General features: G+C 46.2%; 1 protein-coding gene across 1 annotated transcript; it reads right to left on the reverse strand.

Annotated features, from left to right (window-relative positions):
- Positions 1–6452: 6452 nt before the first annotated feature.
- On the reverse strand, positions 6453–8866 carry LOC135901693 (piggyBac transposable element-derived protein 3-like). The gene is made up of 2 exons (XM_070532550.1): positions 8664–8866; positions 6453–8385 (listed from the first exon to the last, which is right to left on the reverse strand). The coding sequence occupies exon 2, from the start codon at positions 8148–8150 to the stop codon at positions 6549–6551; it is 1602 nt and encodes a 533-aa protein (XP_070388651.1). The 5' UTR covers positions 8151–8385; positions 8664–8866; the 3' UTR covers positions 6453–6548.
- Positions 8867–14405: the final 5539 nt, after the last annotated feature.

Genomic DNA, 14405 nt, shown 5'->3' on the forward strand with positions numbered 1-14405 from the left:
AAAGGCTTCGAGGTTGTCGAAGTAAACAGGGAAGTGAGAAGTTTTGGTGGTTTTAAACGAGATGGGATCCACTTCAATTACAGGCTAGCACGAGAAGTGGGCTGGCGACTTGGGGGGTCGCGCTGTTGCTTTTTTAGGGGGCCCGCGGGCGCTCAGGAGGTCAGAGTAGGTAGTAATAAAGAAGGTCCCCTAGGGGAACATCAGAAGAGCATCGCCGTCGATAAGAGAAAAAGGAGGAAAGCAAGAACAAGAGCTCGCCATGCAATAGGCTACATAAACATGCAGGGCGGCAGAAGAAAGGAAAAGTGGGCAGAGATTGAGGAGCAGTTACATAGAGAACAAACAGGGGTGTATGCGGTTACAGAAACGCACCTTAGAGACTCAGAAGAGCCGCCAGTTATTGAGAATTATGTATGGGAAGGGTGCAACAGAACTAAGTTGGAAAGAAAGGGAGGGGGAGTCGGAATGCTCATCCATCAGGGAGCCAAATGGAAAAGAGTAAATTCACAATGTCAAGAGCATCTTTGGTTATCAGGTACAATGAGTGGGAAAGAAACTTGGCTTGGTGTTACGTATTTGTGGACTGGAATAAATTGCACAGAGAAGAATAAAGAGTTAGTGGAATGCATAAGCGCTGATATTAGGGGTTTCGGGAATGGTGCTGAGATAGTCCTTTAGGTGACATGAATGCCCACATACAGGATTTAGATGGCTATACCGACAATAACGGGAAGTCAATGCTAGACCTTTGCGAGCAACATAACCTCGTGATCGTGAATACAGGGCCTAAGTGTGCAGGACAGATCACGTGGGAAGTGGGAAACCCGCAATCGACCATTGATTATACTGTCTGATGACAGAAGGAATTCATGATAAGTTGAGAGAAATGGTCATCTATGAGGAAGGGTTTAACAGCATAGGGAGTGACCATAAACGCATCATTTTGAAAATGGGATATGTAGTTGGGAAAGAGGGCAACGAAAGCAAAATGGCCAGTCCAAATTTGAACGCTGAACAAGTAGCAAATATAGTCACTAGAGTGGAGGAAGAAATTGGCAAGTCGCCAAGTAAGGGGTGGGAATATGGTGAGCTTCTAAGTGTAGTAACGACAGAAATACGGAAAGAGAAACAACATGTTCATTGGAAAGGAAAAAAGAAATCGAAAAGCTGGTGGAACAAGGAGATACGAGAAGCGATTGCCGAACGACAGAAAGCATCTCGAGAGCACAGGCAGGCAAAGAAGGCGCAGTTGCCACAGGATGAAGTAACCAGTAAATGGGAAATATACCGGGAGAAAAAGTCTATGGTTCAAATACTGGTGCAAGCAAAATTAAAAGGTGAAAGTGAAAGTTGGTTGTCTGAAATACGTGAGAAAAAGAAGGCCGCACCTAGAATATTTTGGAATCACATAAAATTATTAGGCAGGAAGTCAACAACAATAGAACAACATATCCTAGACGAAGATGAAAACAGACTGGAAGGAGAAGCAGCAATAAATTACATCCAAAAAGTAACAGCCGAATCTTTCCAAGGCAAGGACGAGGTTGTATTTGAAGAAAAAAAGAGCATGAAAGAGACCCAAGGGGAAAGGAGCTAGTGCTTACAAATTTAAACTGGAAGAAAGCGGAAGAGAAAATTCCTAAGCGCACAGCCACAGGGCTAGACGAGGTTCCCGTTAGGCTGATAAATGAACTGGGACCAAAAAGTAAGGAAGCTCTCGTGAAAGCAGTTGAAAAAACTTTAAAAGATAGACGAAAACCAGACAGTTGCCGACAAAGTAGAATGAATTTAATTTATAAAGGTAAGGGGGAGAAAGACAGAATTCACTCGTATAGACCGTTGACCATTACATCGGTAATATACAGGCTAGCAATGCAGGCAATCAAATTAAAGCTTCAAGCATGGGCAGAAAATAATGGCATTTTGGGAGAGCTTCAGAATGGCTTTAGAATAGGTAGGCGTTTGGATGATAACTTGTTTGTTCTTACTCAGTGTATTGAAATATCAAAAGCAGAAAGCAGACCGTTGTATGTGGCCTTTTTGGACATTACAGGAGCATACGACGACGTAGACCGCAGCATTTTGTGGGATATTCTGGAAGGGGAAGGCTTAGGTAACGATTGTATACAGCTTTTGAGAGAGATTTACCTAGAAAATACTGTTTGCGTTGAATGGGAAGGGATGAGGAGCGCGGAGAAAGTTCATATCAACAAAGGACTGAGGCAGGGGTGCCCTTTATCCCCGCTGCTGTTTATGATGTACATGGTGAGGATGGAGAGGGCGCTAGAAGGAAGTAATATCGGGTTTAATCTCTCATACAAACAGGCAGGTACAGTAATAGAGCAGCAACTCCCAGGTTTATTTTATGCGGAGGACATTGTGTTGCTCGCAAACAAGCAAAGTGATTTGCAACGTCTGGCTAATATCTGTGGACAGGAAGGCAACAATTTAGGTTTGAAATTTAGTGTTAGAAAATCAGGTGTTATTGTATTCAGTGAAAACAGTGAACAGACAGTGGAGATACAGGGCCAAGAAATACCTGGGGCAACAGAATATAAATACCTTGGTATATGGATAAACGAAGGCAACGGATATATGGAAACACAGGAAAAAACCATAACAGTCAAGGGGAAGAGAAATGCAGCCATAATGAAGCACAGAGCGCTATGGGGATACAATAGGTACGAGGTCCTCCGAGGTATGTGGATAGGGGTAATGGTTCCAGGACTTACTTTTGGAAATGCGGTTGTTTGCTTTAAATCAGGGGTACAATCAGGACTCGACGGGAACCAAAGGTCAGTGGGTCGCCTCGCATTGGGCGCTCACGGGAAGACTACAAATGAAGCTGTGCAAGGGGATATGGGCTGGACTAGTTTTGAAGTGAGGGAAGCTCGCAGTAAAATTGAGTATGAAGAACGGCTGAGGAATATGGAGGAAAGTAAATGGGCTGGGAGAGTGTTGAGGTATCTGTACAGGCAAAACATTGATTCACAGTGGGGGAAAAGAACTAGGAAGCTTACCAGCAAGTATGCGGCCTGTGGGGTGGGCAACACAGCAACAAAGAAGGTCAAGCGGAAAGCCAGAGAGGCTGAATTAATCTCATGGGTGGCGGCAATGGAAAAGAAACCTGCCATGAGTAACTACTTAAGGGGAAAAAACGAAATTAGGAAAGAAACCATTTATGATAACTCAAAGGGAAGCTCATTACTTTTCGAAGCGAGATCGGGATGCCTTAGAACACGCACCTATAAAGCGAGATATAAGAAGGAAGAAGAAGCATGTGCTTGCTGCGGTAAAGCTAGGGAAACGACGGAGCATATTTTATTAGAATGTGAAGACGTCTATCCAGCGGTCGATTTAGGCACCACTGGCCTCCTTGAAGCCCTTGGGTTCAGCGGGAGCAGTGGTAAAGCAAACAGGTCCGCAATAGACATCAGTAAGAGGCGATTGGAGGATTGGTGGAAGAAAAGTAGGGAAACGACAAAGGACGGAGACGTACAAAAGCACAGTTCGCAATAGGGTATCAGAAAATTTGGACGTGGTAGTTCATAGTGTTTTTTTTTCATTGGTTAACCTAGGTAGGATATTAGGCAGCATAGTAGCAAGAGCTTGGTGGCGCAAGCCACCGCCCCGTTCCAAAGGGGACGCTCATAACATCCATCCATCCAGCTATGGAAGCAAGCGTCGTCTGCTAGCGCCCAATGTTTTGCCTGTGCAGTGCGCTCCTAGATCGCTTGTACAACTGACTTTTGTTCGCTAATTTTTTCGATTTGCGGTAATCTTATCATGCGGCGAAAAGTTCAAACTTTTCTGTCTTCATGCATTCCAGCCTTCGGCGTAGTGGAGTGCGCTCGGTGCGTTTGCCAGTGCGATGGCCATTGAATGAGCGGTTATGTACGAGCATGCGACGATGCTAATCGTGTCCTATTGCAGAACAACTGTCCTGTGACTTCAAAGCCGCGGTAAGTTTACGCTTTATCGTCGCTAAAAGCCGCACTGCTCATTAGGCGCGTCGCGCCAGCGTATACAGGATGGCGGACTTGTCTGCGTCCGTTTTCTTTACTACAATCTTTAAGGTTCGACTATTGTGGCTCGTAGTGCGCCTAAAATTAGGTTACTTCCAAACGCAGCGCTTGTTGCATCCATTCCCGCTTACCTGAAGAAATGCGCAGCGAGAATTTCATATTGATACCGAGCACCATTCACCCTCCGTTTGCACTGACCGCAAGCGTGCACAACCTCAAGGCGCTCAAGGCGAGGTGTAAGTCGGCAAAGTGCAATGCTTTGCAGCTGAAAACCTCCGCAGCCCACCTTCGTTCTGTAGTCTCTACTGTGCAGCCTTTTCCACACTTTACAACACCAATGTACAGTACATAATGTACGCAATGTACCAAGAAACACAACAAGAACTGGGTGAATTCTATTCAAAATGAAAATCACTTTATTAACACATTTGCTGAAAAGAACAGGCTTTGAGCATTCTTAGACAAGCTTTGCCTTTTTCCTTTTTGTGCCTTCACTGCACAGTCATTCTCTTGGCACTTTGCTCTTGCAAAGAAGTGCAAACGAGTAACTAAATAAAAATGGATCACTTCAGCAGCGAATTCATTACAATTCTGTGAGCAGCCAACAGTGTTGGTGCCATTTTCATTGAGGCTGTCTAAAACCTTCCAAAAAAGGTCGCCAAATGCAGCTAGTTTGCTGGCTTTGCTGATAGCCTTCTCTACAGTGCTTACTCATGCAAATAATTTTTACAGCAGCAAAAATTACGGCGGCACGCATGGCCATCTTCTGTGGCCCAGGCAAATCTTTTACAGTGTCGTCTATGGCTGTCGTGAAAGCGTTTCTTAGCTTAGCACTCAGCCGGCTTACTTCTGTTTTTTCCACTCTCTTGCAGCAGTGGCACGAATCAGATGCTTCCTAAGCACACTGGCTGCTGCAGGCACTTTCTTTCTAGGCTGTTTTGATGCACCCTTTCTCTTTAACATTTATGTCATGCTAACACACGTGGCACACACTCCTCTGCCAGCATCTGTTAAAACTGTACAACCCTTGTGGTACACAGCCCCAGTTTTGTTTGAAGAGTTTTCTGAACCACTCACAGCACTGTGGCTACATCCAAGGCAGAATTTCATGTTGTGCACAATTTGCACTATCGCTTCCACGTCTTTTAGCGAGCGCATCTGCACATCGACAAGCGATCTTTGTAGTAGTTTTCCATTCCCTGAAATAATGTATGTAAGGTCCTCCTTTACCACACTTTTGAGGATGGAGAACAACCTATTTTCATTCCTGCTTCGTAGAAAACTGCTTGCCGACGACCACCAGGTTCTTCCACCACAACTGAAAATAGCCAGTTTTGAGGCAGCCGCAGCGACGCACCATTCTCGATGACGTTTGCAATGTCAGTGCTATGCAAATCACCCGGCAGCTCTTGTGATTCTTTGCGAGTGGATTGACAAGCCAGCTCTGCACTCGTAGCAGTTCCGCCTCTCTTCTTCGGTGATCGCTGCCTTTTGGTTGCAAAAGACAGGTAACTAGGCAAATTGGGAAACAGCGTGGGAACGGCACCATTCTTCAGTGCCTACGAACCCCGTTCTATCTCCACAACCTCACCGTTGATGTAGTGCTTGAATGTTTTGACAATGTCTGACGGCTGGAAATGAACGTCACACACTTTGCATGTTTTGCTGAGTAGCTTGTCAGCGTGCGGGATTGCTCTGGCCCACCTCTCGCGAAGCAACGGGTCCGATGGTGGAGCAAAAAAGTGCCTCTTTTCTGGGTTGCTTCGGTACCCGCTCCTACAACCAGGCACGAAGCAGGTCGGCATGCTGGCTGAATTTCAACGCAGGTGAAGTTAAAAGGCAAAACAGGTCGATGAGTGCAGCTCTTGGTGGCAAAAAACGGCTGGCCTGCAGTGGCAGGCCGTGGAAATCGACTTCTTGCGGCGTCCAAATCACTCGCTTCTCACTCCGTTACGGTAAACGGCTGACTGCAGTCACACGTTACAAACACGAAACCAAATTAAACGAAAACAAAAGCAACACAAACGAAAAAAATAAACGTGACAACGGGAAATACACAGCCACCGACGCAGGCCACGCACACCAAACGGCGCAACCAGTGACTGCAGCGCCCTCACACTCCCTAGGGGAAAGTCTACAGTGTTCTAGAAGGAGTTAGTGCGCTCACATGGTGGCGGCGCTTGATGCACTTCGTGTCGCCGCTGACAGGTGGCGCGGTTCGCAGCGTCACCTGAAACTCGCTGCCATGTCGGAGTAGCCCTTTGCGACACGCATTAGGATATAGTCATCAGAAAATTTTGAAACTGCCTGTGTGCACTCTTGATGAACAATATTTCAGTAAAAAACCATAAACAAGCCGGTACCTTAGGTACTTAATAAATTAGGTCGCGTCCTCATATGTACACACTGTGACTCAATACAACTAAGTCAGCAAAAGTCAACCGAAGGCTTTATTGCATGAAAATATTGCAGGTAGAGCGATAAAAAATTCCTCTTTGGTCATCAGCTGATCAGCCTTCTTGCTTACTTGGTGTGATATTCATAAAAACAGTCATTAGTGGCGGACAGGCACAAGAACACTTCGCACTTCCTGCACCGAACTCGTGATTTGGAATTGCATCCAGGCTTCCGGCAACGCTGTGGGAATCGTGCATCCACGTGCTGAGGCCAGTGCGCTTTACCATCCAAACGAACAGTGTTTGTAAGGAGGGGTCCACTATTATGAGGTGCTTTTGATACCCTCTGTAAGCTTTCCGCACTTGGTCGCCCTCGCTTCTTCTCCAAAGGTTTCTCGGAAACAAGCAGGCTCATGGCAGTATCGGTTTGAAACTGTAGCATGTCCATCGTGTTCTTTCGGACACGGCCTTCAGCAGAAGCATCTCTTAAATACTGCAACCATGAGTTTGCAAGCGCAAATGAGGTGAGGTGTGAAATTACCCTTACAGGCCATTTTTTTGTCTTTGCTCTGATGTGATAGAGCGACATGATAAAATCCAACTTATCAACCCCACCCATGTGGCGATTATACTCTAGTATAGCCTGTGGGCATTCTACCTCGATGCGCTCCTTTTTCGAGGAGCTCCACCTGCTCACAGCCCTAGCTTCACCAGTGGAAACCTGTGTTGAGGCCACCGTGACCAGATTGTTGTCCTTCCATCGCACAAGGGCAACGTCTCCTTCCTCTGTCACCTTGACATCGGTGCTCCCACGCTCCTCCTTTCGCATTTCTTTTTCGCCCTTCAGCTTACAACCCAGCAGCCTGTTGCACCTGATCGTACCCGTGGCAAGGATTCCAATACCTTTTAGCTCCCTCAGAAGCAGCACGGACGTGAAGTAATTGTCAAAGAACAATTTCAGGTTGCGGTGCTGTGGGAATGACTCCACAAGTCTCATTACCACACAGCCCCCTAGACCAAGGTAGGAGAACTCCCGGTCTACTCCTGTGCCTTTGCCCTGATAGAGTTCAAAATCATGCGCCAGACCATCGGTGCTGCATCGCACAAAGATCTTCACACCAACAGGGTTTGGCTTACTTTTCACCACCTGTTTTGCTGGGACCCTTCCTGTAAATGCCACCATCTGCTCATCAATGCAGTTATGTTCAAGCTCTTCAAGCTGAAGGCACCGGGACCTAATGACATCGAGGAGCGGCCTCACCTTCCAGAACTTGTCCACACTGGATGCATCCCTTGGCTCATTCTGGTCAGTTATGTGCAATGCGCTTCGCAATTTAAAAAATCTGTTTACCGCCATTGCATCTGCAATTGCAGAAATTCGGGTACCGCTTTGCCAATACATGCGGACACGTGGGAATTTCAGGACACCCATGTAAATGAGAATTCCAAAAAACACTTTCATCTCTTGCACGGAGCACGAAAGTTCGTTTCCTGTGTTCTGCAAGGCATAAATATTTGTGTACTTCGTGAAGTCCTCGAACACTTCATCGGTGAAATACTTCATGAAATACTTTAGCGGTTCTTCTGGCGTTGATCCGCCAAGCGGGTGGTAGGTGCAGCGCGTGTCCACTGGATCGAAAGGTTTGGAGAGCCACTTGACATGCTTCACTTTTTTCGCAGGCATCTCATCACTGTCACTGAGATCACCCTCGTCGTCTGCAGGATGCATTTTAGGGTCATGCTCCTCATTCGATGCAGTTACCTGCAAACGTAAAGGCAAAATGATGCAACTGCTAACAAGAAATTTCGCTATTTGCCACTTACCGCTTGAGCTGCCTGTACATCGGCGACTTCATCGTCAGAAAGATCGGCGTCTGACACATCTCCATTCATGATGGCGTCAAAAAGCTGGTCTACTGACGAGTTCGGAGTCTTGCGTCTTGTTCTCGCATGAGTCTGGATGCCTATAAAAGGAAAAAAAGGCTCAGTAAAGCAGAAAAGCGACATTCGCCGCAGTTACAGCAGGATGAACCGGCGGCCGCCTAAACGGTGCATTTGTGACACGTTGTGTACAAATAGACACGCCATCGTAAACATGACCACCGTTTCCTAACCAGTAGTACAATAAAAAATAATTCCGTATTATTCTTGTCTATAGCACTTAGTTATCAGGTCCACAGCTTTAGTTCCAGCTTAATCAACGTTTTAAATAGGCAGAAAAGATAAAGCCAAGAGCACCTACTTGACGCGCCGTAGAACGTCGAGGCGTCCATCTTGTTTTCTTGTTTTGGTAATGCATTTGGCGCGGCAATCACGAGATGGCAGCACCGTCCGGTAGAGCGGTAAATTCGAATGCGGCTCCAATGGCCCAAGTGTTGATGACGACGATAGAAGCTCGCAAAAAAGCTCGTGAAAATCGCGTGTACAATTGTACACGCCGTGTCGCAAAGGGGTAGAACGGGTACCGCGCATTGCTGCAGTTCCCGAATGAAATGCAACACTCACGATGTGCAATGCGCGATACTTGTTCTGGTGCGTCTTACCAGTGTACAGAGAAAAGAATTACCGCCGCTGTGGCTGATCTACGGAGCGTAGGCGATGTCTTATACCGGAAGCGCGGATGAACGCGCCTGGCTATTAACGCATATACAGGGCGCGAAGCAACGGACGATCCTCTTTTATTTCCTGCTATTAAAATGTGCAATGTCGTTTCGCTAATGCAGCAGTCATATTGGACAGATTTTTAGCATTGCTTTTTTTTTCGTAATTGCTGGCCTGCACCGGGAATGCGCGCTACAAAGCAAAATTTTTTCCACGACACTTAACATTATATAATCGCTTTTTCGAGTGTTAAGCTCATTATTTATATGCATGACATCGTTCGCACTGTTAACACGACACAGCATATAGAAAGGAAATATAAAATCCAGGTACATTTATGCAATGTTTATTTACAAAGAAACGAGGAAGGAATGTGGACCAGAAAAATCAGGCTCAAGAGCGTTTATAAGTGGAGATGTTTACAAATTGATATAAACATGCACCTGCAGACTCGCCTCAGGAAGTTTTCGCGATCTTCCTGTGCATGGCTGTTTTCCTTCTCTCGTGTTTTTCCGAGTTAATGCCCTTTGTAAAAAAATGGAGCCGCGTTGTAATATAAAAGCTTATTACATTCTTGGTGAGTTCGGCTGAATGCTCACTGCAACCAATTTTGTGCGAGCACTTTGCTTTCACCAGACTAAGCACATCCAAGGTGCATGCAACTTGGATGTGCTTCAGTATGCATGCAACTTGGATGTGCTTCAGCAAAAAACAACTACATGCTGATAAGCATGTAGTTGTTTTTTGCTGAAGCATACAGTAAACATGTCTTCAAGCATTTTTACAAACGAAAAAAGTGTTCCACGTGGGTACAGAAGCCCGCCTCTATCCCTGTACAGTGTCAACGCAGCAAGCCCAGGATTCTCATCTTCGGACGACACGGTTAGCGCATTCATGCAATCCTGGCAGTTGGTTTTCATTACGCACTTTCGTGCGACATATCCAGACACATAGTAAATTATCAGAGGGTTGCTCTTCTCTATGTGCTGGTCGTGATCGACCGAAGACAACACTACTTCGGCGCCTGGTAAATTCCCCGAAGCAATGAGAGCATCTACCTGGTCCCACAAGTTGTTGCTGGGAGAGCAACTTGCGCTGCTCTGCTGTGTGTTTAGCAAGGCAGCTACCGCACATGGATCCGCATTACCGTATCTCACGGTTTTCACTAAACTGTAAAAAGACATATGCAGTTCATCGTAATGACAAATTGGGTGGGCGTCGGATTATCATTACAGCCCGATGCTTGTCTAACAATCCCAAACAATTTCTCAACAGGGTCCTGACTAAGCCGTGATGTCATAAGATACGAATAACCTAAATTTGTAAGGTACGAAAGAAGCTCAAGAGTGCTTCAGGTTGTGACACGCAGCCCAGTCGCTGTCACTATCCAGTCCAGTCAGCCCAGTCACATACTGCACATTGAGCCAAGCACAGCACAGGCACAGAGAGATATTGCCGCGCATACAACGCCGGCGGTATTTGCAGTCGAGCGCCGACAACGCCGACCCAACCGAGCTGTACCGAGCGCACCACCGCAACCGCAACACGAGGCAAGAGAAGTTTTTCAGGTGAAACATGCGTCAGCGCCCCTGGCGGGCATGCGGGAAGTCGACGCTGAGTGTGCCGCGGCGGAGCGGCGCAGGGATACGACAGTGAGCCCACTGCCCCCTTCTAGAACACTGTAGGAAAGTCGCACCCGGCTCCAGTGGGGGTGTTTCGAAACTCAAGTATATCTATAAATAATCTATAAACGTTGGACGCGCACGAAGCAGCTAGTGCCATCTTGTGGCGCGCTGCCCCAACTCAGGTTCTCTCCAGTACGTGAGCGGGGCGGGACGCGCTGCGCGGTAATGGCGGCAGATATGAACTTGTGTAGGTAAACATTGCCTCGCCTCGGCATCGTTCATTTCAGGGAAATAAGCAACGCAAATGTTACGATTATCTGGCACGGAAAACGGCGTCCAGACGGCAAAATTTTGATCGTTATATCCGATATGCGGTGAATAACCTATCGTTATAAATGTTTTTTTTCCCATGGACCTAATGCATAAAATAACATTCTCATGTCGACCCATCGGTATAATCGATATATTGTTACATGTGGTATCGTTATAAGTGGACTGCACTGTACTAGTTGTGTTTCGCAAGAGAATCCTTTCCATAAGCCATGCTGGTTGGGGTGAAACAAGTTGTTAGAATCTAGAAAGTTTACAATCTGAGAGTAGATGACTTGTTCCATCATTTTGCATGGGACGCTTGTTAGGGAAATGGATCCGTAGTTCGATGGAGAGTTTTTATCACCCGATCTTTAGATCGAAACGACCTTGCCCATTTTCCAGTCATCTGGAAGGTTGCCAGTGGAGAGTGACTGTGCATAAATCAAACACAAGAATAGAGCGATGGTATCATGAATGTTATTTAACACTTTGGAATTAATTTAATCAATGCCACCTGACGGAGACAGTTTCATATTTTGAATTAAAGACGTAATACCGTCTGTGCAAAAAGTGATGGAACACATACTGGATGTGAATAGTGTGGTAGGGGGAGGGGAGGTACTTGGATTCTTTAGTGTATACGGACGAAAACGTGGTGTTGAAGGCATTGGTGCATTGCTTATCTGTGAATGCATGTCCTGATTCGTTAGTAAGGTTGATGGTGCAAATGGAGTGAAGGTTTACGACTTGCCAGAATTTTCATGTGTTATCTGCTAGCATTCATGGTAGATCCCTGTTCGAAAATGTGTATTTTGCGTTACAAATTGCGCTTGTATAATCTTTTTCGGCTTTGTTGTATTCGGGGGAATCCTTCACTTTCGCTGTGCGAAAAAGTGTTTTTTTTTTCCTTTTCGCTAATCTGTTCGGTTTGTTTGTGAACTAGGGTTTCTGTGGTGTGGAATGGAATGATACTTTGGGAATAAATTTGCTAGTTAGTTCATTAATTTTATCTTTAAGGATCACCCAGTAATCGTGCATGGATCAAGTAGAAAAGTTACCTTCGAAAACTGGAAAGAAGTTTCTGAACTCGTTGTTTATGGCGTCATAATTACTTTTTTATTTTTTATTTATTTAAAATACCTTACAGGCCCTAAGGGGCATTGTGTAGGGGGGTTACAAAATCAAGGCAAAAAAAAAAAAATTAGTAAGCAGCCTTTTGTAGTCTAGTACAAAAGATATGCCTCGATGCAGGGCTTATCAACATTACTACAAAGATCAAAACATGAAAAAGGAAAAACTGAAGTAATGAAATGCCACGAAGGTACACTTCAAGGAAAGAACATGAGTAAAATTTAATGTAAGGCATTAATACTAGAAAGTAAAATACAGGAAAAATGAACAGATCAGAGAGTACAATGCTTCAAGGGATATTTCAGGAAAAATACGCAGAAAAGCCATAATATATACAGGGCATATAACGTAATTGTGTTCTTGGTTTTATCATATCATTGAAGGGAGAAGAAAAAAACTGCATGTATTATTTTGTAATCACTAATTTCGGGTAAGTATTAAATTGAGGAGAAGCAATCAGGATGGTTGGTTAGTATTAAATCTATGGTGCTAGCACAATTGCCAGCAATGCGCGTGGGCTGTAATACTAGTTGAGTTAGGTTAATATTCGAACAAATGTCAATAAACTCTCTTGCTTCAACAGGATTTGCTGACAAGTGTGTCGGGTTATGCCAATAAATTTTAGGAAAGTTAAAGTCACTAAAGTAAAATATGAGCTTTAGAGTGAACGGTCATAAGTGTGTTCATGATATTGTTTAGATCATGCGAAAAACTTGGATTAGTGTTCGGCGGCTTGTAACGCATCGCAAGTAGTAGTGTTTGAGGTAAATTGCGACAAATTAGCCACAAAATTTCAATGTCAGATTGAATGCTGACAACAGAACAGGATATTTCTGGGCCAACAGCGATTAGCACAGCACCTCCTCGGCCCCATTTACGGTCAGTGTGGAATAACTGAAAATCTGGTAGATCTGGTAGAGACAGGCCACAATAGAAGATTTATTCCCTAAAAGTCAGGGTAAAAGCAAGAAAAAAGCGGAAGCGACGTACAAACATAAAGCACAAACACAATAACAACCTTTTAGAAATTGCTGTCTTTTGCATTGCGGCTCTGCACATACCACTGCTGGCATCTGTGGAGAGAGAGAGAGAATAAAGATTTTTATTAGGTAAATAGAGCTTTGCAGAGGCGTCCTCATTTCAGAATGCCTTGGGCTCGGGCCGGATCCTGGGCCCTCGCAATCAGCCGTTGCTGATCCTCGAGGTCGGAGCTGGCCAAGGCTCTCTCCGAAAGCTTGTTGGTGGGGTAATGGTTTGGAGGGTTTAATGGTGCCTCTCTGCAACCACCTACTATGTCCCTGAGAGACCCGGGTTCTGTGCAGAAGCGGCATTGCGGAGAGATATGTGTAGAGAATTGCGTAGGGGATATGAGGTGATTTCTGGTTAGGTGGGGGAACGTATTAACCTGTAGAGCTCGGAGGAATCGCTCCTGCTCTCTAGGTAGTGATGTAGAGGGAAAATTGAAACTACAATGTACTGGAAGCCTAATGAAATGCACAAGGGGATGAGGCAAGCGGTTCTGCCCAGAGGTAAATAGGAGACGAAACTAATGAGACACATATGGTGACGGCACTGGGTGGCTCGGTGTCAGGTGCCAGGATGAAAGAGAGCTACAAAGCATTGTTGTGCTTGAACGTTAGTATAAAGCGCAACAACACTCGGCGAGATGCGCGCACGCCGCCTACGAGCGCAGCGGCGGAGCCGCACAGGCCGCAGATGTCAGGTTAGGGTTCAGGGCAGGCGACTGGGCGGTGGCCGATGGCACCGCAGCGCCCACAGGCTGGTACAGTCTTCTTGTATTGCTGAACCGGGATCAGCAGGGCGTCGTATAGAACATGCCTGGGATTAACCTCGCCGGAGAAGGTGAGCCGCACCTTGTTGGAGGTGCCCAATCGCCGGATTTGAGTTACCTCGCCATCGCGCCAGTACAGGCTTTCTTGGTTGTGGCTTCAGTGTCGGTACTGCTCACAGTCACCGCCCCGTAGCACGAGTCGTGACCGTGTGATCGCAGATGCCCGACGAGGGGCACCGCACCGGCGGGGGAGTTGGCCGTAAACTCCTCTATGATTTTGTCCGCAATGCGTGTGGACGGGGTATATACCAGCATAAGGTTCTGGTCACTCACCGTGCCGGTGAGTGACCAGAACCTTATGCTGATCGGGCAGCAGCGGATCCAAGGTGGGCGAGGATTGCGCGGCCCATGCTGTTCTCTGGGAAAACAGCGGTGAGTGCGACTCTTGCCGTCGGGGCCGGTTTGGGTAGGGCAAGAGGTAGGGCAAGCAGGTCCAAGCCCTCCTTTTCTTCCCCTGAGCGCC

This window comes from Dermacentor albipictus, chromosome 1, assembly GCF_038994185.2.
Source record: "Dermacentor albipictus isolate Rhodes 1998 colony chromosome 1, USDA_Dalb.pri_finalv2, whole genome shotgun sequence".
Lineage (NCBI taxonomy): Eukaryota > Metazoa > Arthropoda > Arachnida > Ixodida > Ixodidae > Dermacentor > Dermacentor albipictus.